Here is a 24,512-nt window from a genome sequence, read left to right as displayed (position 1 = left end):
GCATATGTGCAGCAGCTGCAGGGGTGGGTGTGGGAGTGCGGTGGTAAGGAGGGACTGCCATCATCCTTGTAGGGAATGAAGGGTGAATAAAGAACCAGGGGAATCCAGTGGGGATGGGCAGAAGTCCATATAACCAAAAGGGGAAAAAAAACAACCAAACAAAGCAGGGCAATACTTTGCAATCAGTACACAGAGCCTGGTAACTTTTAGTTTTCCTTTTCACATACATGCCTCCAGGAAACATTTAATTATGTAAATTAATGGGGGGCAAGTCCCCCCCGCCATGATTCCACTGCTTCCCCTTGCAGAAGGGATCTCTCACAGACTCTCCCCTCGAAAACATCACCTTGGTTCCAAGAAATACTTCTTTCCCTGCACAATTTAAAGTGTCTGAATAGTCTCAATTTTGACATGTGTATTTAATGTGAGGATCCCCTCCCCTCATGTAATTAAATAATTGTGTCATTTTATAATTGATAGAAACCTGGAGTGGAGGAAATACAGGAAAGAGGAAGATAAAGTGTATTCATGCCTAATGATCACACAGGGAAGAACGTGTTGGGCGCCCCAGTTCTTACAGGCAGTAGGTATTGATAGATTTGGGAATTATGAAGCGCTCACTTTTATTCTGCTTGACTCCACACGTAGTGTCCCGGCACAAATGGCTTTGGCTACCACGCTCCCCCTTTTCCCTGGACCTGGAGGTGATCATAATCCTGAGCACCTGGTGTAATTACTAAGTGAGATCTGTAGTGTGGGTGTAGGATTGGAGACTGGGAAGTGCTGTCATTGAGTAAGTGGGGGAAGGGGAGCTAGGGCGGAAGGGATAGGTAGGGGGCTAGTGACTAGGCTCATATAGGGGGCCACATGATCAGGCTCACCCCAAATCCCAGAAATGCTGAAGCCTAACACAACCAGAGTTAAGAGAACGAACCAGACCACCCTGCCCTGGGAGTCAGTGGTAGGTGGGTCACATTGTGACCGCAAGGAATGACCAAGTCGTAAAGAAGAAGTAAGCCATTAAAGATGTTACCGCAGTCCTTACTCAATGGTCCTATCAGTGGTAGAGACTTTAACAAGATTTAAGTTCCTTGGTCACTTTTCAATAAAAGACCAACCACAAAAGCCCTCAGTGGCAACTTGCTGGTTTGCGACCCTCTCACTCCTGAGATCTTTTGCTCTTTCCTTGCTCAAAACAATTCTATCACTTTGCTCACTCTCCTTCATCCGCAAGATTCGTTCTTGGACTCTGTGAGGCAAGAGCCTCGCTCTCCCGCTTCACTATGGGATGGTAGAGACTACTTTCTAATCACAAGGTGGCTCAGTGGCGGGAGGAGTTTGGAAGTTGGAGAGAAGAGGGTTATTTCTCAGTTGTGGCATCGGGGATGCCTTGCCTAGGAGGCAGCCAGGAGCTGTGTTTGGAAGGGTTCTGTGGAGCTGAAGGAGGGAGGGGCATCCCAGGGAGAGAATCCTGAGTAAAGGCGAAAGATCAGATTATGAGTGGACAGTTCATTTGGCCAGACTGCATTGGAGGTGCGGCGAGAAGTGAGGCAAGGAAGGAGGTTGGGCCATGTCACTGAGGGCCAAGAGCTTGGGAGTGCTCCTTGAGAACACGGGGACCACTGAAGACATTGGAGCAAGGGAGTGCCATGTCGGAGCTGTGCTCCCCGGTCTGCCGCTGTGGGGTAAGTGGGAGACAGGTGGACAGGGTGGGAGAAAGCTGACACTCAGGGGTGCAGGCGACTCACTTCCCCACCTGTAACACGAAGCACCCAGAATAAGGCTCTGGAAGGGTGTCTGCCGATGAAGTTTTACTTTTCAAATCAGCTTCATGTTCAGAGGATTTACATTTCTCTTCTGACCCCTGGATGAGTGTTTAACCAGAAAGAGCATCCTACAGCCTAGTGAGTTTCTGGTTGTGTCGGAAATATCTTCGGAAATATCTTCTTACCCAAACCTAGTTCTACATGCACAGGAAATGCGAGAATGGCACTGAGGAGGATCAGAAGGAAGAAAGGAACCTCAAAAAAGTACCCAAATGGATGAGATGGGTTGCCTGCCCTCTGCGGGGAGGCAGGCCAGGGGGAGCCCACGCCTGTTGCACCCCTGAGTGTCAGCTTTCAAGGCCAGGGCGTGGACCCAGGGCGGTTCTGCTCCTTCCCTGTTTACTAATCCAACAACCGGCCACACAGAGAAAGCTGTATCGAGCCACAGTTCCGGCAGCTTGTTCTGGAGGCTGAGTGTTGATGCTGGGTGTGCTGCAGGTGGCAGCCCCAGAGGGACCGGCCAGCGGGTGGCCACCTTGTGCCCAGGCTCATGAACTGTCAGCCTCTGTGGTTCCCAGAGTTCAGCTCTTGCCTCTGGGGGTGGTGAGATCACCCTGTTCTGGGCCAGCTGGCCTGCAGCGGGAGCTGGGGCCACACAGCAGACTGGGCACCAGACCTCTGGCCAGGGACCAGCAGCATCTTCGCGGATCCAGCTGGGGAACCCCTTCGGGGCTGTTGGCAGTAAGACCTTCCAGCTACATATATTCTCACCGCTGTTGCTGACTGTCGGGCCACCCTGGTCGGCTTCAAAGTCAGAAAAGTCTGGGTTTGTCCTTGATTCTGATGCTTATTAGCAGTTTGAGTTCAGACAAGTTCCCAATTTTCTCTGCGTGTCAATTTCTCTGTGGCTTGCTTTCCGCCTTTATGTCAGGGGGATAACAATATCTACCTTACAATTTTTCTAAGATTAGAGATCACGGACAGCTCTGCCAGCAGATGCTCATCCAGGGACGGCCACGTACACTTGACCCACACTTCTTAGGTTGGAGAGCAAGCCACAGACTAGCAGCGGAGCGGCTCCCTGATGATGGGGGCTGGGCCTCTTGTTCCTTGTGCTGTCTCTAGTCCATGTCTTTGTGCAGACGGTGACAGCTCGGTTGCAGCTAAGCTTGGAGGGTCTGGCCAGGGGAACTGCTCCCTGGCTATTTCGGGCAATGTGGAAGTCAGTGCACATACCGAAATACAAAACCAGGGACCCTCCTGCAGGACCTGGCGAGTTCCTACATTCTGTTACTGTTGCACAAACCACAGAGGTGTGTGCTAAATGGGAGTGCTTGGCCTGGAATCAGAAAAAAGGAAGTTAACAATGGTCGGGGCAGGTGCAAACCACCCAGTTCCTGTCAATCAGAGTCCCCATCTTAGTCTTCATGGGGGTGTTCCTCAACTTCTGGAAATAACCGAGTCATTTGAGGCAGGATGTAGGCTTGTGGGTGGGCTCTGCTGTGCTCTGCCAGTGGGAGCTCCTTGCCCTCAGCTGATGGAGGAGGTGGGGACACTTGCTAACTGAAGAGGACTTGGGGCAGCACCCAGGCTGCTGCTGGTCCTTGCGCTGGAACTGGTTGTTAAGCCTCTCAGGGAACCTCCAACACTACTTGTTCTACTGTCCCATCAGCCACTGTCTACAGGGACGCTTGCCATTACCCATGCTCTTGTACTTGCCCTGGAGCTGGCTGTTGGGGAACGCACTCCTGCTCCTGTTTTCCACTTTTTATCTTAAAGACGGCCAATTTGCCACTTCTAGCTTTGTCTCTGCGAATCCCAGGACATACTTCTGAAGCCTCGATTTAATCCACCAAGTATCCTGCTCTCCTTTCAAGCCAGTGCCTCGTTGTGAGAAAATCTGAGATAGGACACTCTCGGCAGACAGGTCAGGGGTGGGCTGATACAGAAGAGAAGCCAGGTCTAGGGTGGGGTCCAGCTTGCCCTGGCTTTGGGGCTGGACCCTAAAAATTGACCAAGGCTCCAGAGCATACCCACAGAGAGCTATCTGGCCTTAGGTTCCTCCAGGGAGGGCAGGCAGATTTCAGGAGCCTGAAGGCAACAACACACACAAAGGGAGCGGGCTAGGGTGGGATGTTTGCGGAGTGGGGTCGGGGTGCTGCTAGCCACAAGGCAAGAGGTGTGGGCATTGTGCAGACATCTAGCCTGTGTTGGATGGCCTCTCACATATATTCATGTTCTTAATTCTTTCCACAGTCTGGTGAGAAGATACTGCTCCCATTTTACAGGTGCATGCATGGAGGTTCAGAAACTGTAAGTCATGAAGGCAGAAGGCTAGGGAGAGGTAGAGCTAGGATTTGAATCAGATCTGTCTGAGGCTGCTCTGGGTCTGCCCTTGGAGCTAAGTGCGGATGCAGTGGGTCAGGTCCGGCCCAAAACCCCAAGCTCGGGGTGATGATGGTGTCTTACTAGGGAATTAAGGCTGCCACAGAGGCAGACTCAGAGGTCCCATTCCCACGCATCCTGAGCTGGCCTGCTGGTGGGCCTGGCACCCTTGGCCCCTGCCAGCTCACAGTCGCCCCAGGGGTTCATCTGGCCTCTGGGATCACCTTGCTCAGGGATTCTTAAGCAAGGCACTCCTCCAGGGCCTTGCGACTTCTTCCCAGGCCGCTTCCCTCTCCTGGGGATGCATCGAAAACACCTGGGACATTGTAGAAAACACGCTTGCCGGGGCTCCACCCAGACCAATGAAGTGCTCCTCTTCAAGGGGGGTTCTGGTGTGTGGCCTGGGCTGGTGTGGACTGCTCTATTTCTAGATGCACTGAGCCATTCTTCATGCTGTCACCTTCTCTTAGACATCCCTTTGCCTCTGTGTTTCCATGACCCTCGTGCCCAGAGTGTTCCTTGCCTATACCTGGGGTGTACTTGAGGCACTGGCTTTTCTTGCTTCTCATTTCTCCCTGCTCCTGGCCTGGCTTAGTGCCAGCCAGGAATAACTTTTCTAGAATTTGTTTGTATAGAATCTATTTATTTCTACAATCTGTTTATCTCTTCTCCCACACCTTCAAGATCTCATTATCTAGAACACCATGTCCATGTCAGTCTACTCTCCTGGTCCTTCTTGACTTAGCTGCACCGTGATTTCCTGGGCTCCCTTCTCCTCTCCAGAGAGCCTGTCTGCTTGCACTGACCTTGTTTCCTGCTCACCGCCCTGTTCCAGCTCTTTGGCTGGCCCTGGCCTGTGCAGATGGGGCCGCGATGTTCGTGAAGCCCTTTGGAGTAGCAGCCGCAGCAGGATGGGGAGAGGCAGGAGGAACATCCCTTTCCACATGCTACCCATGACCTCTTTCTCTTGAGGACCCATTATCCACAGTTGCATGTCTGGTCCTCTTTCGGTAGGTTCTCAGCTGCAGAGACAGGTGGGGGGTGCTTCTCTTACCCACAACCCCAGATCTGGCTCCTCCCTGCCCCTAAGAAGGTACAGCTCGATGTTGCAGCTGCCGTATGGTGTCTGCTCAGCAAACACTGAGGGCCGAGGGAAGGGCTGTCCCGCAGAGGGTGCCACCGTGCTGCTGAGCTCAGAGGGAGATCAGAGCTCTCTCGGGAACACTGGCTCTCAGGAGCTTGAGGCAGACTCTGTGGGAAGTCTCAGGCCCTGAGGAGCCCCTAAGGAGACCCTGCGACCGTAATGACCAAGCTCTGTCCCTTCTCATCTTGCTCCTTCACGGACAGTTGGTACTCGCCCTGGCATCCAGATGAGGTGTGAGATGTGGTGGTATGAGGAGAGGGAAGTGGAACCTGGAGGGGGTATGTACGGACAGGGCTTTCTGGAGGACCGTGGAGAAGCTAGGGTGGGTTGTGGTTGTGGCCATCCTGAGTGCTTCGGCTGTGTGGCCCCTGGGCAGGGCAGGCAGGGAACGAGGTCGTGCGTTCCATGTTCAGAGGTCTCTGTTTTGGGGGCCTGCTTTGGCAGAAGCAAAGGGACGGTGACATCGCTGTCTCCTGTCCACGTCACACCACACAGGTGCTCATGCCCCTGCTGTAGTTTCTGTTCCTGGAGTTTTGCCTTTTCCAGAGTGTCACGGAAATGGGATAGCACAGTATGTAGTCTTTTGAGACTGGCTTCTGTCACTTGCTATAAGACTTTGAGGTCCATCAGGTTGCTGTGTGGGTCAGTAGTGTGTTCCTTTTTACTGGGGAGAAACATCCCATTGTCCGGATATACCTGAGTTTGCTTGTTCCTTCACCCGCTCAGGGCCATTTTGGTTGTTTCCAGGTCTGAGCAACTATGAATACACCTGTTATAAACATTCATGCGTAGGTTTTATATGAAGGTAAGTTTCTATTTTCCTAGGGTAAACATCCAGGGGCCTAACTGCTGGGTGAGTATATCTTCAACTTTCTAAAAAAATTGCCAAGCTGCTTTCTAAAGTGGCTGGACCACTTGTATTCCCATCAGCCAGGATGCATCCTTGCCAATAATTAACAATCTGTGTCTACTTGTTTTTTAAAGACATTCTAATAGGCGTATCCTGGTATGTCAGTGCTGTCTTTCTCTGCAATCCGACTGTCTGGCTCAGTTCTTCTGGTTAGCTACGCGAGGCTGTGGAGGGAGCAGAGCTTCTATATTACTAGAACTTCTACAACAGCTTCTTCTTTTCAATTTACTTTTAACTCGTAAGCTCTCCTGTTAGCAGGAAATGGTGGGGAAGAGGAAGTGAGGCCTCGCCCCCACCTTGCCCATGTGTTTGGAACAAGAATGGCTTTGTTTTTATTTTCTGAGGGCTCTAGGTTAAGGCCAGGTCCTTGCTGACACAGGGGCAAGAGAGTATGGATCCGCTGACATGTGGCGAGGAACTGACTTATGAGCGGAAAGGAAAACAGATCACGTATAGCCATGCATGGAAAGCTGCTGTTCTGCTGTGTATCGTCTGATTTAGAGGTGCCCCCAGCTCCAGGGCCTGGGGGGCCATTGCCTGTGATGTAGAAGGGAAACAGGTTTGCCTCTACCCAGAGTGCACAGCGCGGAGGCAGAGTCACATAGGCTGAGGAGAAATGGGGAGGAATTCCATCTTGAATGGCACCATCACAGCTCTTTGTCACCAAGTCTGGGCTTCTCCATGGAAGACACTGAGTCTTCCCTGTGACCTGCCCTGTTAGAGAGCAGCTCCAAGCAACTTCCTGCTCCATTTTCCCTCGAATGACTTCCTGGCGCCTTAGCTCCGAGGGCTGCTAAATCCTATCTTATATCCTGAGGTTTCACCTGTTGGCAAATCACTCCACAGAAAGTCAGGGAAGAAAAGGTCAATGGTGCTTTAGCTGCCCAAACATCAGCAACCCAGCTGACTCTCCAGCACGCAGCCGCGAGCCGGATGCCCTGGGCCCTGTGCTTCTGACGCATCCCAAAGCAGAGTTCTAATGACGCTACGGATTTATGCAGGTGGGGTAGGAGCGCGGATGGGCAGTGACACCTATCTTGGGGGGCCCACGTGGGCACTCCCTGGGAACCCCTCCCTGTGCTGTAACTGTAAATCCGCCTCTGGTTCCCTGCACAAGGGCACGGACAGGGAACTCCTCCCCTGCACCTGCCCACCATGCACAGCCCCAGGCTCTCAGCCCGCTCAGGCACCTCTCCAGTGCATCCACATGGACTCATGTCCCACGTCTCTTCTGTGGTCAGTGCATAAAGGCCAGAGGGGAGAACTGAGATCACCAAGACCATTTCAATGAGGAGAAAGCTAGTGTCGGAGAGGGGGAATAACTTGGTGAAGGCATTGCAGCAGCCCAGCTGGGACTGAACCTCTGCCCTGTGACTCCTGTCCTAGCTCGAGGCTCCCCTCAGTTTGAAGGCGACAGGAGTGGGCAGTTTCCTGCCCCGGGCCTCTCTCTTGCTGCCTCACGCAGGCTGCAGGAAAGCAAGGCCTCTGGCCTGCCTGATTGGCTGTGTGAGGAACCATGACTAAACTGTGCTGTGTGTGACATGTCCTGAGCCTGACTGGAAAACAGCTCACTGGCAGAGAGGGGGCTTGGAGACCCCTGGGACACCCCCCACAGCTTCCAGTCCTCTGGGTCTGCCAAAGCCGTCTTTCCCTTTACCTCGCCCCGACTGTACAGCAGCCCTGCTCCACCCAGCAAACCTCTACCTCTCCAAGAAATATTTGTAGGGAGGCACGCTTCCCTCAACCCAGGCTACCTGCCAAGCAGGAGTCCAAGCCCTACCATCTACCTAGGGTTTCACACCAGCCCTTGTTTGAGCTTAGCCTCCAGTGTGCTTTGCTGTCTGCAGACCCAGGATGGACTCTGCCTTGTCTGCTGACGGACAGTGGGACCCTGGGTTGGTCTCTTCCCTGCTCTGAGCCTCAGTAACAGCTGCAGACAGAGGCTGATCCCTTTGACATTGTTGGAGGGTAAGAAGATGATGTGAAGTGTGCAGGCATTTAGAGAGGCACCAGTAAATGATCGTCCATCCCCTCCTTCCTAATGGTGACACGTGCCAAACACTAGCTTAATCCTGGACCCCTGTGAGGGGTCCTGTTATGATCTCATTTTATAAATGAGGACACAGGAATGAGATGTTTCATCTACTTGTTCTAAGCCTGTTGATTCAAGCTGGAGAGGCCTTGTTTCCGAGTCTCTGCTCGTGACTGCTATGGTGTGTGTATTAGGGTCGAGTCTATGGAAGTTTGGGCCTTGCAGTGGTGTTTGGTCAACTTATTGATTTTTGTGACAAAATGCCCTCAGCCCCCATTATCATCAGGGGAGGCCAGTGGGTGGGGTCAGGCATCTTCTGGGTGAGACTCTGTCTCTTTTTGAAACTTTGATGTTCGCTCGTCATGGATTTTTTGGCATTAATTTTGATTTTTATAGACACTGCATTAAAATGTTATGTATCTTGGCTATTGAGATTTTTTTTGGGGTCCCCTTACATCTTGTGCCTGAGGTAAGTGTCTTAACTTGCCTCAACCTAAACCCAGCCCTACCCCAGTGACCCTACTCCCGACTTACTCCATTTTGCCCAGAATACGAAAGTGTTAGCACCTTCTCACAGATATAAGAAAGCACTTTTGATAATGAAGTGGATTAGAATGATTTCTTCTTGCCATTTGTCACATAGCCCTGAGAGGTTAGTTGCTCCCTGTTACCTTCCTCTTACAAATAAAGTAGGTCTAGGGTGATGGGCAGAACCAGGGTGGGGGATGGCCACAGTCTGACAATTGAGTCAGACAACTTCTCCCTGGGATTTCATGGATCCCCATTTGTTAGAAATTCTTGTTTTGAAAACATCTCTCTTCAAGAGAATGCGATTCAAATGTTTCACTTCAGTAAATACAACTTCTTAATTTCAGAGGAAATCTGAAGTGGTTTCTGATATCTCCACTGAATAGCCAGCCACTTTCCCCAGGACCACATTTTCACCTTATCTTCTCACTGGCTTGATCTTAAAATGTGGCATGGTGGCAAGCCCCCAGAGGGGTGTTATTGAATGGAACTCTTAGTTGTATCTGTAAGGGTGGCTACAAAATGACTTTTATGTGCTGGAGGCAACACTTAGCTTGGCTTTAATAGTCATTCTGTGGATTGGGATGTCTGTGCTGGACCTGGGACGGGTTCTGTTGCTGATGGAGATGAGATGGTGGTTTGTTTGGCATATAGGGATTGTCAGAGTCTGGGGGAAATCCAAGTAGAGATCTTGAAGTGAGGAAACAGAACATGTTTAGAGGAGGGGTCTGGACTTCAGAGAGAGGTTTGGGTGCCATCAGTATATGAGTTCATTCATTCATTCATCCATTTATATAGTAACATTTTGTTGAATGTCTATGTAGTGCCAACCACTGACACAGATGCAGTGCCTTCCTTCACAGAGCTAACATTCAGTGGATATGCTCTCAGGGGAGTAGGAGATCTCCTACAGGGAGCTCATGAAATGAGAACACTTGCCATCTGACTCCAGAAAACCACTGCAGGGATCCCTGAAGGAGACTGGGCAGCAGACAGACAGAAACACGGTATAGCAAGATACACGGTGGGATGCCAACAGAGATGCCATTGCTTTTTAACCTACCAAGTGAGCAAGAATTAAAAAACGATAAGTAAGAAAGTGTGAACTCTTGTGCATTCTTGGTCAGAGTACTATGCATTGATGCAGTGTTTAAGGAGAAGCAGTTTGGAAATATGTGTCAAGATTCAGCTATTTCCCTTGTAGGGATTTAAGAATGTATTACAATCTATTATTTAATCACGGATATATGCAAAGACTTAAGACATAAGGCCTATCATTGAAGTATTATTTATTGTAATGAGTAATTTGAAACTACTTAAGTGCCTACGTGTAGGAGATTAATTAAATGAATGATGATCAACATGGCCCTATGGTCACCATCAGTCATTCAAAATGAAGATGTAGAGGATCTACAACATGGAAAATATTCATGATCTGTTTTTGTGACAAAAAAATGTTATGGACTAATTTGTTAGAAAAATGGGTTGAGAGAAGGTATTTTTGATTTTTAAAACCAACAAGGGACAAGTTTCTAGAATATGCTTCCTCAAAGCAATAAGCAAAAGACAGGCAAGGAAAAATCAGCAAAGGTTATGAATAGTCAGTTTCCAAAAAAAGAAGTGCCAATAGCTAAGAGGCATCTGTGATGCTCAGGCTCATTAGAGAAATGCAAATTAAAATGACAATGAGGGATCACTTTACTTCAATCAGATTGGCAGGCATTAGAGAGCTGGGTAATTGGTGAGGTGGTAGAGGAGCCTGTGGGCAAAGTGTGGTCTGGTGCCAGCTTTCTGGAAACATCTTAGTTGGTGGTACTTAGTTGATGTAAGCAGGCGTATAACCTTGACTCAGCACTCCTGCTCCCAAGTCCATACCTGGAGCCAGTCCCATGCAGTCCCATGAAGGGACATGCATGGGAATGTCCAGAACAAACTTGAATGCAGCATAGAAGTCGCGGACAATCTGGCCATGGCTGCAGAGTGAACAAGTCAAATAGGCATGTGATACCCACTTTGTAACATGGGGCAGCAGTTAGAAGGAATGAAGTTGACAAGCACAGAGCCCCACAAGGGTCGGTCTGAAGGCATATGGCTGAGTGAAAAAGTGAGCTGCAGAAAAGATGCAGAAGGTCAGTTGGGGAACTCATAATGCCTGTCTTCAGAAATCGTGTCACCTGTGTTGTGTTTTATAAGGACCCATGTTGTGAAGCAAGTGGAGCAGGCAGGGCAGGGTGGTGAAGAAGGAAATGCAAGTGGGAATGGAGGGCCAAGGAATAAGTAAATAAACCAACAAAGGCAGACAGGAGCCTGGTCCAGGTCAGGGAAGCCTGCCAGGATGTGAGCCATCCCACCACCTGCTCCTGAGGGTCAACCCAACAAAGGAAACCCAACTCCCACCAAGCCCCAGCCAACCATCAAAAGCAAAAGTGTAAATACAAAGTTTGCTTCAACAATATGAGGAGGATTTTTATTATTATTAAACAACATATACATAAATAAAAGCTAGAATACCAACAGTCATTTTTCTGGATACAGGCAAATGGTGTCAAAGGCTCAGAAACAGCCAAAGTAAAACCAATACATCACTGAAATAGTAATTAGTGAAAATTGATCGTCTACACACCAAAAAAGACAGTTTGTGAAGTGGGAACACTCAACCCAGGACATGGAATGAGGCTCAGGGGTTTATTGTTATAAAGCAGCTTATATAGTGAGAAAGTGGTGACTTTATTCTTCACGGCGAGAGGTTATAATGTTAGAATTTTCTTCAACGACTGGCAGTCGGTCAGTGGTTGCCTCCTATCAATCTTGGAAAACAGTTTAAGTTTTGCTTCTGATTTCCAGATGTGTAAGCAAGAAACAACTGAGGTCAAGTTAGTTTTGCAAAATAAGTTAAATTAAGCTTTGCTTGTATGACTAAACTGGTTCTGTCTGCTCAGGGAATTTTCCAGGCTGGTTTGTTTTTTTGCTTTACTACTTGATTGTCTTCCTGATACTTGGTTCCTTTCCTGTTTTGACACTGAAATTACATGGCTTTTGTAATAAGAAAATGAAGTTTGAGAGTAATAAGCATGTGTGTTGGAAGAAGCACTAAGGACTCATGGAGTTGTGTATGTAAAGGGTGAGAATGTTTCAAAGAGAGGTGGTGCGTCTGGCCCTATGGCCCTTCATCCACTCCCATTCTAGCCTGCAGAGGGTGTGTGCTGGGCTAAAAGATAAAACATGACATACACCCTGAGCTCCTGTAGCGCAGAGCAGAACACTGGTGGATCCGTCTTTTTGTGCCCATCCCTCTGGTTCCTACCCCATGATTGGTGGTTGTTGGTCACTGGCCAGATTCCAGAAAGGACTTTTACAGGGTGACATTGTGGTCAGGGAGGGCTTTTTGCAGGAAGCCTGAACGTTCTGGGCACCATGTGGAGTTTCCTATACTCCTGACATGCAACGAACAAATCTTTGTTGTACTGTGACTGAATCATGACTCAACTAAATACAAGGGCAGTTGAAAAGTCAAGGACACAAATAAAAGCATCTTCTCGAGATCACCCTTTTGGCAAATTGGTCTTTGGCTATTTTTACCACATAAGTTCTTGTCCGCATGCCTACTGAACCAAGATCTGCGGCTTGTGCACATCATCCCTGTGTGTGTTAAAAAAGGAACTCTTTTAAGTTAGCATGGGGTGAGGGGGGGTAATTAAAGAGTCCTTTTGAGGACAAAGTTCTCTAACAATATGGAATGTGAATCAAATAATGCTGAGAGTAAAGAACCTATATCCTTTCAGACTCATGCGGTAGAAGGAAGTTACCACTGAAGATATAAAATTACAGGCTTGTACAAATGTTGGTGACAGTTGCACATATCCCCTCTACTTACTTGGCCTTTTAGAGGAGGAGCAGCAGCAGGTAATAAACCAAACCAAACCAAACAACAACAAAAAACAAGCTTTGGTGTTAAAAGTTTGCCCTTCAACTGGATGTCTAGTTGCTGATATGCCTTTGGCCCAGCCACTTTCCTTCCTTATATAGTGAAAATAAAAATACCCACTTGTCCCCTGAGTCTGTGTAAAGAGCCCAGCATAGTTCCAGGCACATGTCAGATTGCCACTGTAAGTCACATCTAAGTCAGAATCTCTTTAAAAAAAAAAAAAGTCTTCCTATTTTTGTCAGTTCAGTTTCAGATTCTTAGCGGAACCATCTTCAATAGGAACTGAACTGAGTGAATACAGTACCTTGTCCCACATGCAGCTTCATTAGGAAGTGCTGTGACAGGACTTGACATTTTTGTTTTTTGTTCCGAATTCAGATCTGCTTTGCTAAGGCATGGAGGCAGAAGAAGTTTCAAGGGCTGAAGACAGAGCTGACTATCCAGGTTCCAAAAATGAAGGCCAGCCTGATGTTGCTCAGCCTGACTTCCCACATGGAGGGCAATCTCCTGGTCCCACTGCTCTCTGGGAGATGCTAGAAAGGAAGTTTCTAGAATACCAGAAGTTGGCTCACGGGAGCCCGGTTGAACATCAGCAGAGCCTGTTGGATCTCCTTCCGCTGTTTCTGAAGGTCGGTATTCTTATTTTTGAAACTGTAAGTAGATGATACAGTGCTCTGGGGACACTTCTGGGATGATTGGAAGCTGGAGTTGGTGGTTTTAATATCATCACAAGTGGTCCCTGTTGGGTTTCTTAGAGGGGAATGTTGTGCTATTTAATAAAGATGGCAAGCAAGGCTCATCTCCAGGATGAGGAAGAGTTGGAAAGGACAGTTGGCTCTTGAGTAATATTGTCTCCTTAGTTAAAAAAAAATTATATTGTTCAACCACCATTCTAATGTGGAGCCAGAGAAAGACCAGTCCCTCTGGAGCTAGGGAAAGAAGGTGTGTTGTGGATCGCCAGGATGGCAGGTAACCTCAAACACCAGCAATGCCAACAGTAAGGACAGAGAGAACCCAGCCACTGGCATGGGAGAGAAGCGCAGCCTCTCCACAGAGCTGCCATTCTGGCCAGTGGCAGCTGGTGATGGTTTGGGTACAAAGGATTCCTTTTGTTGTCTCAGAACAAAGGTCCTGCCAATGAGGTCTGCTTTATAGGTGAATGTATTGAAGTTTAGTGGCAGAGTTGGAGACACATCTTTTTATGAGGGCTTAATTTTTGCTTGACTATTGATTTTGGGTCATTATTTAAAAAATACAGAGCTACATTCAAAGCACAAAGAATATGAGATACTTTTCACATTCGAAACTAGGCTAAGACAGATGGAGACCTTGCCAGATTTTCATTGGGAAACTCCCTTGTTGATTTGTTTCATCTAACTTATTAACCAGAAATATTTAAGGATTTCTAAAGATGAATTGGAATCTTCTCGGGATCATATTTCTAGGATACATTGTGTATCTTCTGTAAAGAATTTTGCCAAGTAACTTACTGCTCATGAATTCATTATTTTCCTCCATCTTTTGGACTTGTATACCCCATCCATTCCATTTCACAGATTGGATAACTGGCACATAAAGAATGTACAGGAAAAGTAAAACTAAGTTAGGAGAGAGAGCTAAGGTTTCTCATTCCTAGCCCTCCTTGCCCCAGCCCCAACAACCCTAGCTTCTGGAGGGTGGTTTAGTCTCCTCCAGTTCTCAGGTCACCTTTGCCTTATGGAAGGAAAAATGTGAGCAACCTCCTGTCCTCCACCAAAATTTGCTGCCCCCTATGTGTGTGGGCTCGGCCATTGCATGGTCTCTTTGCCACCCATCTGGGCAGCCATGGCTCTGTTGAAAGGGCTCTCATTCATGATGAGACAGAGCTTGGTACTTCTTCACCTCTGTCTAGATTGTTGATTTAAGAATTCATTCATGTGTTACACACATAAACTCTTATACCCTGAGCTGGGCTATGATAGTTGTGAAGATGGACAGGGGTTTTACACCATGGAGAGTTTAGTCCAGAGTGGAGAATACTAAGTAGCACCCAGAATGTGTCTTGTTTGCTTGAAGGAGTTAGCAAAGGACTTTGTGGCCATTTTTTTTCAAAATGAAAAGTTTTCTTGTGAAAATCAGATTTCCAGTTTTTCTTGAAAATTTTGGTAGGTGTAATACTGACAATTGGATGGAGATGGTTAGGGGCACCCCTTTTAGACAGAAGATGGTCTCTGTTTCTCAGTTTGCCACAGTCCACCATTCCTTAATATCTTTCACCCAACCCGCATTACTCATTTCTGTTCCCTGACCTGAAGGGATTTGAGCTTGTGACCTCACACGCACAAGCAGTTCTTATTACTGAACTTTGGTAGTGGCCCATGTTTCCCAAGCTCTGCTCTTGTCACTAGAGGCATAATAACCCTATTGTTGAACACATGGGTTTTCGTGTCAAATAGAGCTGGTGTCCAGTCCTGGCTCTATTGCTAATTAGCTGTGCATCCTTGAACAAATTATTATATATTGATGAACCTCAGTCTCCTTGTCTGTAAAGTGGCATCAGTAACAGATTGCTGGGAGTCTGTGAGGGTGAGAGGAGATAATGATTGTAAAGTTCACAGCACATGGAGAGCAGGCGTAGTTCTCATTACCTTTCCACCAGCCACCAGGATATTAACTGTGTGTGTGTAGTTTGAGATCCCATTTCCAGCAGTGTCCAAACTGCTGACACAACCTATATGTTTTGGGTCCCTGGAGCTCACCTCTGATGAACCCTGCAGAACTAGAATATTCTAGGCTTTTTATTATTGCTTAAAATCTCTATTTTTTAAATTAAGTCCTACATGTCTACAAACCTGTTGTTGTTCCTATTAAGAAAACCCCACCAGAGTGACAGCACTTAGGCTTCTTAATTAAGGGCTGGTATAATGGAAGGGGAACATGGAGAAGGTTAGAGGGTTATTGTTATTATTATTTTTTTAAGTATAGTATAGGTAAAAGCTGAAGTGTAGATGAAGACTGAGAACATTCACTGGAATACAGGTACTCCCATAAGAAGTCAAGCTTGAAACTACTCTGATCTGAATTTTATAACCACAGAACAGTGTTCTTCAAGGTCATCTATAAAGAACCCCCTTGGAAATACAAGGATTTAAAATGTCATGCCAAAAGGGTGCCTGGGGGGCTCAGTTGGTTAAAGGTCCGACTCTTGGGTTTGGCTCAGGTCATGATCTCAGGGTCATGAGATTGAGACCCTTGTCTGGCTCTATATTCAGCACAGACTATGCTTGAGGATCTCTCTCCTTCTCTCTCTGCCCCTCACACTTGTGCATGCTCTTGTTCTCTCTCTCTCTCTCAAATAAATAAATAAATAAAATCTTTAAAAAAATCAAAATAAAAAGTTATGCTGAAGCCTTAGTCATGCACTGGTTATCCTGACAGCCATGCCCCTACTGGGCTCTGAGATAACTGAGGGCTCTAAAGGAGTCTTGGACTCCTTTGGTTGGTGGAACTCAATTCTCTATACCTGACTCTTTTCACTTTAGGGCCAAGGAAAATTAAGATGATCTGGAATATTCTCTGTTTTAAGATAATGCACACAAGGGATTTTTGAATCACGCCCCCGCCCCCCCCACGACTTGGAAAAGGCTGTGTCCCTGAATTGGGGGCTTTTTTGCCTGCTTTGCCCAGGCCCTGTGTCAGTCAGAGGTGGTATGGAAGGGGCAGCCAGGGGCTTGGGGGAGGATTGACAGCAATGAGTGCCCAATCTCAGTGGCCGCCACCTGCCTCCACCTAGTGAGTCTTGAGATTTGGAACAGGGACTGTTTGGTGTGCCAGACTCCCTCAGAACTGCTTCTTTCCCACCTTCTTCCCCCCAAAACTTCCCTCTGGCCTCTTCGGCTTTCTCTCCTATTTGATGCCTCCAAATCCACAGCAGAGGATCGTGTTTTCCCTAACTCTGCATTAACTGCTAGGCAAGCACAAGAATGGGCTTGGTTGGTTCCGTAGCAAATCCCAGCCCCACTGCCTCCCGAGTGGAGAAGCATCTACAGGGCTGTTGAAAAGTGAACCCATGCAAAATTTGGGTGATTCTCTTGGTAGTAAGGAAGAGCCTGATGGAATTTGGGGCATTGGAACCCCAATGAGGAACTGCTCTGGGAGGATGAGTCAGAAAGGAAGTTCTCATCCAGAGCTACAGCCTCTCCTCCCCCATGAGGCTCCATCCATCCTCTACAGAGGTCAAGGAGGAGTTCTTAGCCAAGAGTGGTAGGCACTTTCACTGAGAATAGCTAATAATATTCACCAAGGTCTAACTACCTAAACAAGGCATTTTGTTTAATGTTGATAAGCTTTCATAATAACCCCGTGAAGTGGGGGTCATATGTATCCCAGCCTTGCAAATGAGGGAAGAGAGGTTTAGAGACGTTGTGTAACTTGGCTGGGGTCACTTCGTTGTTCGTGAGGAGCAGAACTCAACAGGGACAATATGCCCAGGCCTGTGTCTTTAGCCCCTGGGCTCCCTCACTTGGGCGGCGCTGGGGTTCATAGAACGGAGCACATTTGGCTTCCTTCTCTGTCCCATGCCTCCCTGGACATATGGCTTTGCCTGGCTAGTACTGAATGGTTACAAAAAGAATGTCATGCCCTCTACATGTGATGTTTGGATAGCTCCAGGATGTTGCAGATGAAAATGAGGTTTTAGAGCCTCCACAGGAAGCAGCAAGGAGTTGATGACTTCTCAGTGTACAGAACAGTGTTTCCATGAAGGACTCAAGTGACTATTGTGTCCATGCCACAAGCCTTGGGCTTCGGTCTTTCTAGAACCCTTCCTATCATAGTTTCTCACATCAAGAGAAGAAGGCCTTCCTCTAGCAAGCCTGGGCAGATCCCACTGGCCCTGGGGTTGAGTTTGTTTTGAGAGGGAAAGGAAGTGCTGTGGGACCTCACATTGCTTAGAGATATTTGGTTATAATAGACACAGGGAAAGCTAGAGCTGTAGATGTAGTAGTTGAGGACTGTTCTTGGAATGTGTACTTGGAGAGAAAACAGGCAGAGAGATAGGGAACCCCTATCAGTGAGTGTAAAATTCCTCACTGTCTTCGACAGACGGCCTGGGGGATGGGACCAGTGGGGACAAGGGGAGCTCTGTGGATGTGGTAGATTATAGAAGCTGAGAATGGGTCCACACTGCTCCCTTCAGGAGGTGGCATCCACATCCTCTCCTCTGGGATCTGGATGGATTTGTGATGACTTGGCCAATGGAATAGGGCAGAAGTGAGACTTGCAGGTCTAGGCTTCATAAGACTTGCAGGTTTTTCTCCCTATCACTTGTCACTTCCTGTCACTCTTAGAATTCTGCTACCATGCTGTGAGGAGGTCTCAGCTGCCCTGAGTAAAAGCCTACATGTAAAGGAACCGAAGCCCTTGGCCTTGCCGCTGACAGCCAGGACCGACTTACCAGCCACGTGGGTGTGGCATCTAGCAGGTGGATCTCTAGCCCTATCAGTTTCCCTAGCTGAGTGACGCAGAGAACAGTTGTCCCTGCTGAGCCCTGCTCAAATTGCAGACCCATGAGAAAAATAAGCCCCTCAGTTTGGGGGTGGTTTGTTGTAGAACGATCTATAGCCAGAACAGTGGGTAACATGGCAGGGAAATCCTCCATTTCCTAGTGTGGAGGGATTGGATTTAATTCGATGGCACCTGGGCGGTGAATGTGTTTGTGTGCGTGTCTGTGTGCATGTGTGCAGACACACGGGGAGCACAGGAACTGTGAGTCTAATAGCCCTTCCAGTGGTGCAGAGTTCATGCCACCCAGTGTGGACAATCATTCTCATGGAAACCCAATTGATAGTGGAGGAGAGAGAAGTAATGTTAAATATAATAATAAGGATGAGCAATAATTATTCCCAAGTGAAGTGTCCCAAGGCGGCAATGAGGGTAAATACCGTTCTTTGTCCATCCCTGATCTACCCAGCCTCAGAGTGGGACCTGCAATGCGGCTTCTTCCCATCTCAGAGAAACATTTTTTTTTTCTGCCATCAAAGTTTTGATGCATCACTTTTTAAATTCACAATGGAGAGGGTCAACTGTGTCACAGTAGCAGGGAAAATTTGCATAGTCTCTGAAATGTGTTGAGCTCACTTAAAGACCAAATCACCAAACTCAGTGGTAATGAAGAAATAGTAACATTGCAGCCAGCCTTGAAAACCAACCGGGTTCTGTCATTCAAAAGCTGGGGTTTTCTCCCAACCCCTCAAGAGCTTTTGTCTTTCCTCATTGTCCTTTGGAGCCCACAGTATCATTTTCTTTCTCTTTCTTCCATGGGAGAGACAGCCATGAGACACAGCTGAGATAATGCGAGTAAATAAAATTAAAAAAAAAAATATTGAGCAATATTCTCCCAGCATGCAAGTCCCAGTTTGGGGGAAAAAATTAGGTCCTTTTGGAAGCTGCCTTAACTCTTCGGGGGTCTCCACGGTACCATTCAGTAAATGATTGCCTCTCCGCATCAAACAGCACCCTAGTGGCCTGAAAGAGTTAACGTGGCCTCCAGAAGTGCCCATCGTGGTCCCAGGAAGGAGTGTGAGCCTTGGGAGAATCTGGCTGAGCATACAATTACTGTTCAGCTCACAGTGGCCCAATTTACTTTATTGTAGAGTGCCTGCAGGAGTCCCACTGCTTGAAGACGATCTAGATGCTTCTGAGTCAACTGCCTGCAAATTGGTCTTGGAGGGGTTTGCCAGTGCAGGGAGGAGGCACAGGAATTTGTTAGATATCATAGCAGATACGTTAGTCCTGGGGAGGAAATAATCTTACCAGAAATTCCCAGCCGAAAGGACTGATTCTTTCTTTCCAGGTGATAGCCGCTTTCCAGATGGCAGCCATAAATTTCTTAGTTATGCACATGCTACATGACTATGAGTGAGATAAGTCAGCTCTTCATTCTGCTGTTTACCTGCTTCTCTGGGCTTACTCTCCGGCCTCAGCCTTCATTTCTGTAAAGTGGGAATAATCATAACAATACTGATCTCAAAGAGTTGTCATGGGATTAATGGAAGGAATGCACATAAGTGCTTGGTCCAGCAATTGGCACAGACCCAGCATGCAATACATTCAGCCATCAATCTGCATGTTGTGGATTTCATCATCATGTGTTCACTTATTGAGTATTCGTTGAAGGTTGACTACAGCATCTAACACTCACCTAGCATGTCTGTAATGGCTTTTTAAAAAATAATTTATTTATTTATTTGAGTGAGAGATTGAGAGTGAGTGAGCATGAGAACACAAGTAGAGGAGGAGGCAGAGGGGAAGAGAGAACCAGGCTCCTGGTGGAGCAGAGAGCCTGACGTGGGGCTCGATCCCAGGATCCCGGGATCATGACCTGAGCCGAAGGCAGACACCCAACTGACTGAGCCACCCAGGCGCCCCTAGCATGTCTGTAATTTCAGCAAAGTTCTGATGAACTGCTTTCTTATTTACTAAGGAAAGGGACAACTCTGTCCATTTATAAAATGGACAATAAAAGAAGTATTTCAGATACAAAGTTTTGTTCAAAACAAAATAAATATTCCTGTACTCACCACCTATATAAAAAAATAAAATATTTCAGATAAACTGAAGCCTCCTGTGCATGCCTGCTAGAGCTCAGTCCCCTTCTGCCCTCCTCTGGTGCAAATCCCCATCCTGCTGAGTTATCATTCCCTGTAGGGGAATATATATGTAATATGTTCCCTGAACATATTATATGGATACAACATGTATTATGTATATCAAATATATATATCCAATATATAGCCATGTTATACAATAATATGGATCATAATAATCATAAGTGATATTATTATGAATTTTATAGGTACTCATGGGTTTTTCTAGACTCAAGACTGTAATATAATTTTATAACTTGCTTTTTGCACCCAAAATTCTATTTCTGCATTTACCCATATTGATTCATGTCACTCTATTTCTTTTTCAGATCTATATCATATCCTTACATAAGTATGCCACAGATTATTCATTCATTGTTCTGTTGGTGAACACTGAGTTCTTCCAAAATGTCACAGTCAGAGATACAGTTTGTGTTCATGTCTTCTTGTGTACACGAGCAGGCATTTCTACAGGGAATATGCCTAGAAAGGAAATGCTGAGTCATAGGATGTGTCCCCCTATAACTTTATTGGATTGGATGAAATACTCTTCAAAGGGATTTTATTATGCACGTTGTGCTCTGTCAGTAGATCGTGGGGGTTTCCTGGTCCTTTCTCACATTTAGTATTGCCAGGCTTCACATTTTTTCCAGCTGGAAATATGTGACTGTCTCATTGTGCTTTTAAAGATTTTATTTATTTATTTGACAGAGAGAGATCACAAGTAGACGGAGAGAGAGGCAAGTAGAGAGAGAAAGAGAGGGAAGCAGGCTCCCTGCTGAGCAGAGAGCCCGATGCGGGACTCGATCCCAGGACCCTGAGATCATGACCTGAGCCGAAAGCAGCGGCTTAACCCACTGAGCCACCCAGGCGCCCTCATTGTGCTTTTAATTTGCATTTTACTTACTATTATTTCCTGATTATTTTCCTTGTTATTTATTGTATCTTTTATAAGTTTCTTGTTTCATTTGCCTGTTTTAAGAAAATCAGAGGTTTTTAAAAAAAATTAATTTGTGGGAATCTGGATGATATTCCTTTGTCTGTTATATGCATTCCAAATATTTTTTTTACCAATCCATGGCTTGTTTCCTTTGTACATAGCATCTTTTAATACAGAGAACATTTCTTTTTTTTATTTATTTATTTTCAGCATCAAAGAATTCATTGTTTATGCACCACACCCAGTGCTCCATGCTCCATAATACCCACCACCTGGCTCCCCCAACCTCCCACCCCCGCCCCTTCAAAACCCTCAGATTGTTTATCAGAGTCCATAGTCTCTCATGGTTCATCTCCCCTTCCAATTTCCCTCAACTCCCTTCTCCTCTCCATCTCCCTATGTCCTCCATGTTATTTGTTATGCTCCACAGAGAACCATTTCTAAAAGGTTTTTACTCTTTAAGAAATATGGTATCCACAGCAAGGAAACACATCCCTCTAGAATTTTGATGCTTTTCTCACCTTTTCTAGAAGGAAGATCTCAGGTTTAAAGAACTCAGTCACATCTTTGGGCAGGAATATAATTTAATATGGCTGGTGAGTAGGAGCAGTGTACAGCAGTCTAGCAAAACTCTATTTTGTGGAGGCCACTAATTGCCAGGAAACTGGAAAGAGGGAGTTGCCAGGAACTCAAGTCCTGTGCCAAGAAGAGTCACTCCACTCTGACTGTTGGTCTGGAGAGAACTCTCCTCATCCTGGGACTAGTAAACTTTGCCTGTGATGACACAGGAGAACAAAGGGAGAAGATTCTAATGAAAAGCAGATTGGGAGGGAATTCTGAAATTCTGAATTCTTAGGGCATCCTCAGTGGAATTTTAAAATTAATGACTTCTATTAAATAGTATCCTAAACAATGAAAGAAAAAGTCCAAGGTGAAAAGAGGACCAGATAGGATAGAACTAGAGAAGAAGCAGAGAAGAAAGAATCTTAAAGAATTAAAAAAAACAAAAAACAGAAATAGGAGATTAAAAGGGACCACAACCACGTGGACCCAAAAGAATTTTCCGAGCCTGAACCTAAGCGAGAAATCCAAGGAATAGATGGAAAAATTTCATTTCGTGTGAATTTCAGGTTTCTGTACAGTGAAACCAAGTAATACCAAATTAAAAGGAAAAAATGACAAATTTGAAAAAATCATGATAGTAATGTGGACCAAGTGTTAGCATTTTTTGGTATGTGAAGAGCTTTTTAAAACAAATAAGAAAATAGTAAAAACCCTGATAGAATAATAGGCTGAGGGTAAAAACAGGCACTTCAAGAAGCATAAAAAATGTTAATCTATTTTGGTAATCAAAAGACTACGATTGAGAGGAGATTTTTTTTCTTCTATAAGCTTTCTCATTTAAGATGAAAAAGCAGGACAGTGCCCCATGCGCTTAGAGAAACTAGTCCCCTCCCATGGAGCCCCTGGAGAGGCTAATCAGGTAAACTTTTTCTGGGGAATGAGTTAGTAATCTGCATCAAAGCAGTAAAACAAACAAACAAACAAATAAATAGCATGTTCTTGTAACTTGCAATCCCACCCTTAGGAATTTATCAAAGGAAATAATTTTATGATTAAAACTTAGATATCTGCACAAGGTTCGAGAAGCATGAAGCATGCAAGGGTAGAATCAGAGAGGTAACAGTTAATGGGGTAAGGAAGTTGAGGGAGAGGGGAACCCAGAGAATCACCTTTGGAATTTCTCATTAGGGCACCTGGGTTGCTTGGTAGAACCATTCACAGAGACAAAATACACAGATCTGGGAGGAAGGCAGTGGTTTGAATTATGTGTATTTGACACCTTAGGAGCATGGGTTTAGGGGCCGATGCTCAGTGCCCAGTTGGTTGTGGGTTTGGAGCTCAGCAGAAGCTGAAGAATTTACAGGCACTGGGGTAGGAATACAGTGGAAGGTGTGTTAGGGTAGATGTTAGGGTAGGTGTTTCAGGGGCCTTTGGGATACAGCTGGGACAGTGAGGTGATCCATGGGTTTGGGCTGGCAGGGAAAGTGGCAAGGTGATTCTCATACCTTGTTTTGTCACGTTGACGTCTTTGCTTAGAATCCTGTTTATTGCCCTTCAGGCCTGGGAAAACTCCGTGGGGATCATCTGCTTTCCCAGTCTCCAAAGGTTGGCAGAAGATACTTCAAACCAGCTTGCCCAAGAGATACAGAAGGCACTTGTGGGAAAGCCTGCAGGTAAGAGAACACTTTATGGTGAGCAAAACCATCTTATGTGTTCCTCCCAGGACCCCTATGAAGCTCTTCTCTGCTTTCCAGGGGAGTCAGACTGGTGCCTTCCAGAGAGCACTATAGGCTCACTTCTGCTGCAGAGAAGAGAAGAGGGATGTGCAGAATTCTGCTGCTCCTGGGAAGGACACACACACACACACACACACACACACACACACACACAACCAGGGTCTCTGGGAGGGGGCGTACTAGGATATAAGGCACACCTGTGTGTTCAGTGAATAGCTCAATCCAGAAAAGACATAGAAGCCAAAGCGAAACATGTTTTCAGTTTTGGGGCTCCTAACTTGCAATTTTCTGCTCCTATAGCTGGACCCTGGAGGCTGGGCAGAGTTTCAGGGTGACACAGGGCTGAGGGACAGGAAGGGATTCTAGGGGGAAGGAGTATTTTGAGAATGGTGCAGATTGCAGGCATCTCTGCAAAGTAAGGGGCTGAAGGATACAGGAAGAGGGGTGAGGACTCTGGATTGGAGAAGACCAATATTGGGGAGCTTCTTATTATTTGGTAACGGAGAGCCATTGATGGTTGTTGAACAGGCATGTTGACATGATAAAGAAGGTCCTCCCAGGAGATTAATCTGGTGGAGTGTGAGATGTTTGGTATGGATTCAGATGGCATTGTGGAGAGGAGAGGAGAAGTGCCCTAAAGATGCGAAAGCACATCTCATGGGAAAGGAGGCCAAGGGGATGGAACGGAGTGTGGGCAGGTCATTGCCCCGCCCTGCTGGTTACACTTTCTCCCCTTCATGTGCTGTTGCCAGAGCAAGCCAGGGAGGCAGCTGGGCAGTTGCTGCGGTGGAAGGGGGATGTGCATCAAGATGGCTACCTGCTCCTGAAGTCAGTATTTGTGCTCACAGGGACCAACTCGGTAAGTTTCGGACCCCATGGGCCCCACTTGGGAGCTCTGTATCCATGTGCAGCAGGAAGTCCCAGGAAAGGGCAGTGGCATGTCTCAAGTGTGTCTTT

The 24,512-nt window shown here is 46.7% G+C and overlaps 1 protein-coding gene across 8 annotated transcripts in view; it reads left to right on the top strand.

Moving 5' to 3' along the window:
- Positions 1-24,512, top strand: part of WDFY4 (WDFY family member 4) — a 276,628-nt gene that overhangs the window by 5,974 nt on the left and 246,142 nt on the right. For all 8 annotated transcript variants that reach the window (XR_009352550.1, XM_059169641.1, XM_059169642.1 and 5 more), the window contains exons 2-4: positions 13,069-13,319; positions 23,378-23,492; positions 24,308-24,414. Coding sequence is in view for 7 of the 8 variants with exons in the window: in XM_059169641.1 (XP_059025624.1) it covers positions 13,086-13,319; positions 23,378-23,492; positions 24,308-24,414 (456 nt within the window). In the remaining variant the exon portion in view is untranslated. The remainder of the gene's footprint in view (positions 1-13,068; positions 13,320-23,377; positions 23,493-24,307; positions 24,415-24,512) is intronic.

The sequence above is a fragment of the Mustela lutreola genome, chromosome 4 (genome assembly GCF_030435805.1).
Source record: "Mustela lutreola isolate mMusLut2 chromosome 4, mMusLut2.pri, whole genome shotgun sequence".
Lineage (NCBI taxonomy): Eukaryota > Metazoa > Chordata > Mammalia > Carnivora > Mustelidae > Mustela > Mustela lutreola.
Note: the sequence above shows the minus strand (reverse complement) of the source record. Positions and strands in the feature narration are given on the sequence as shown.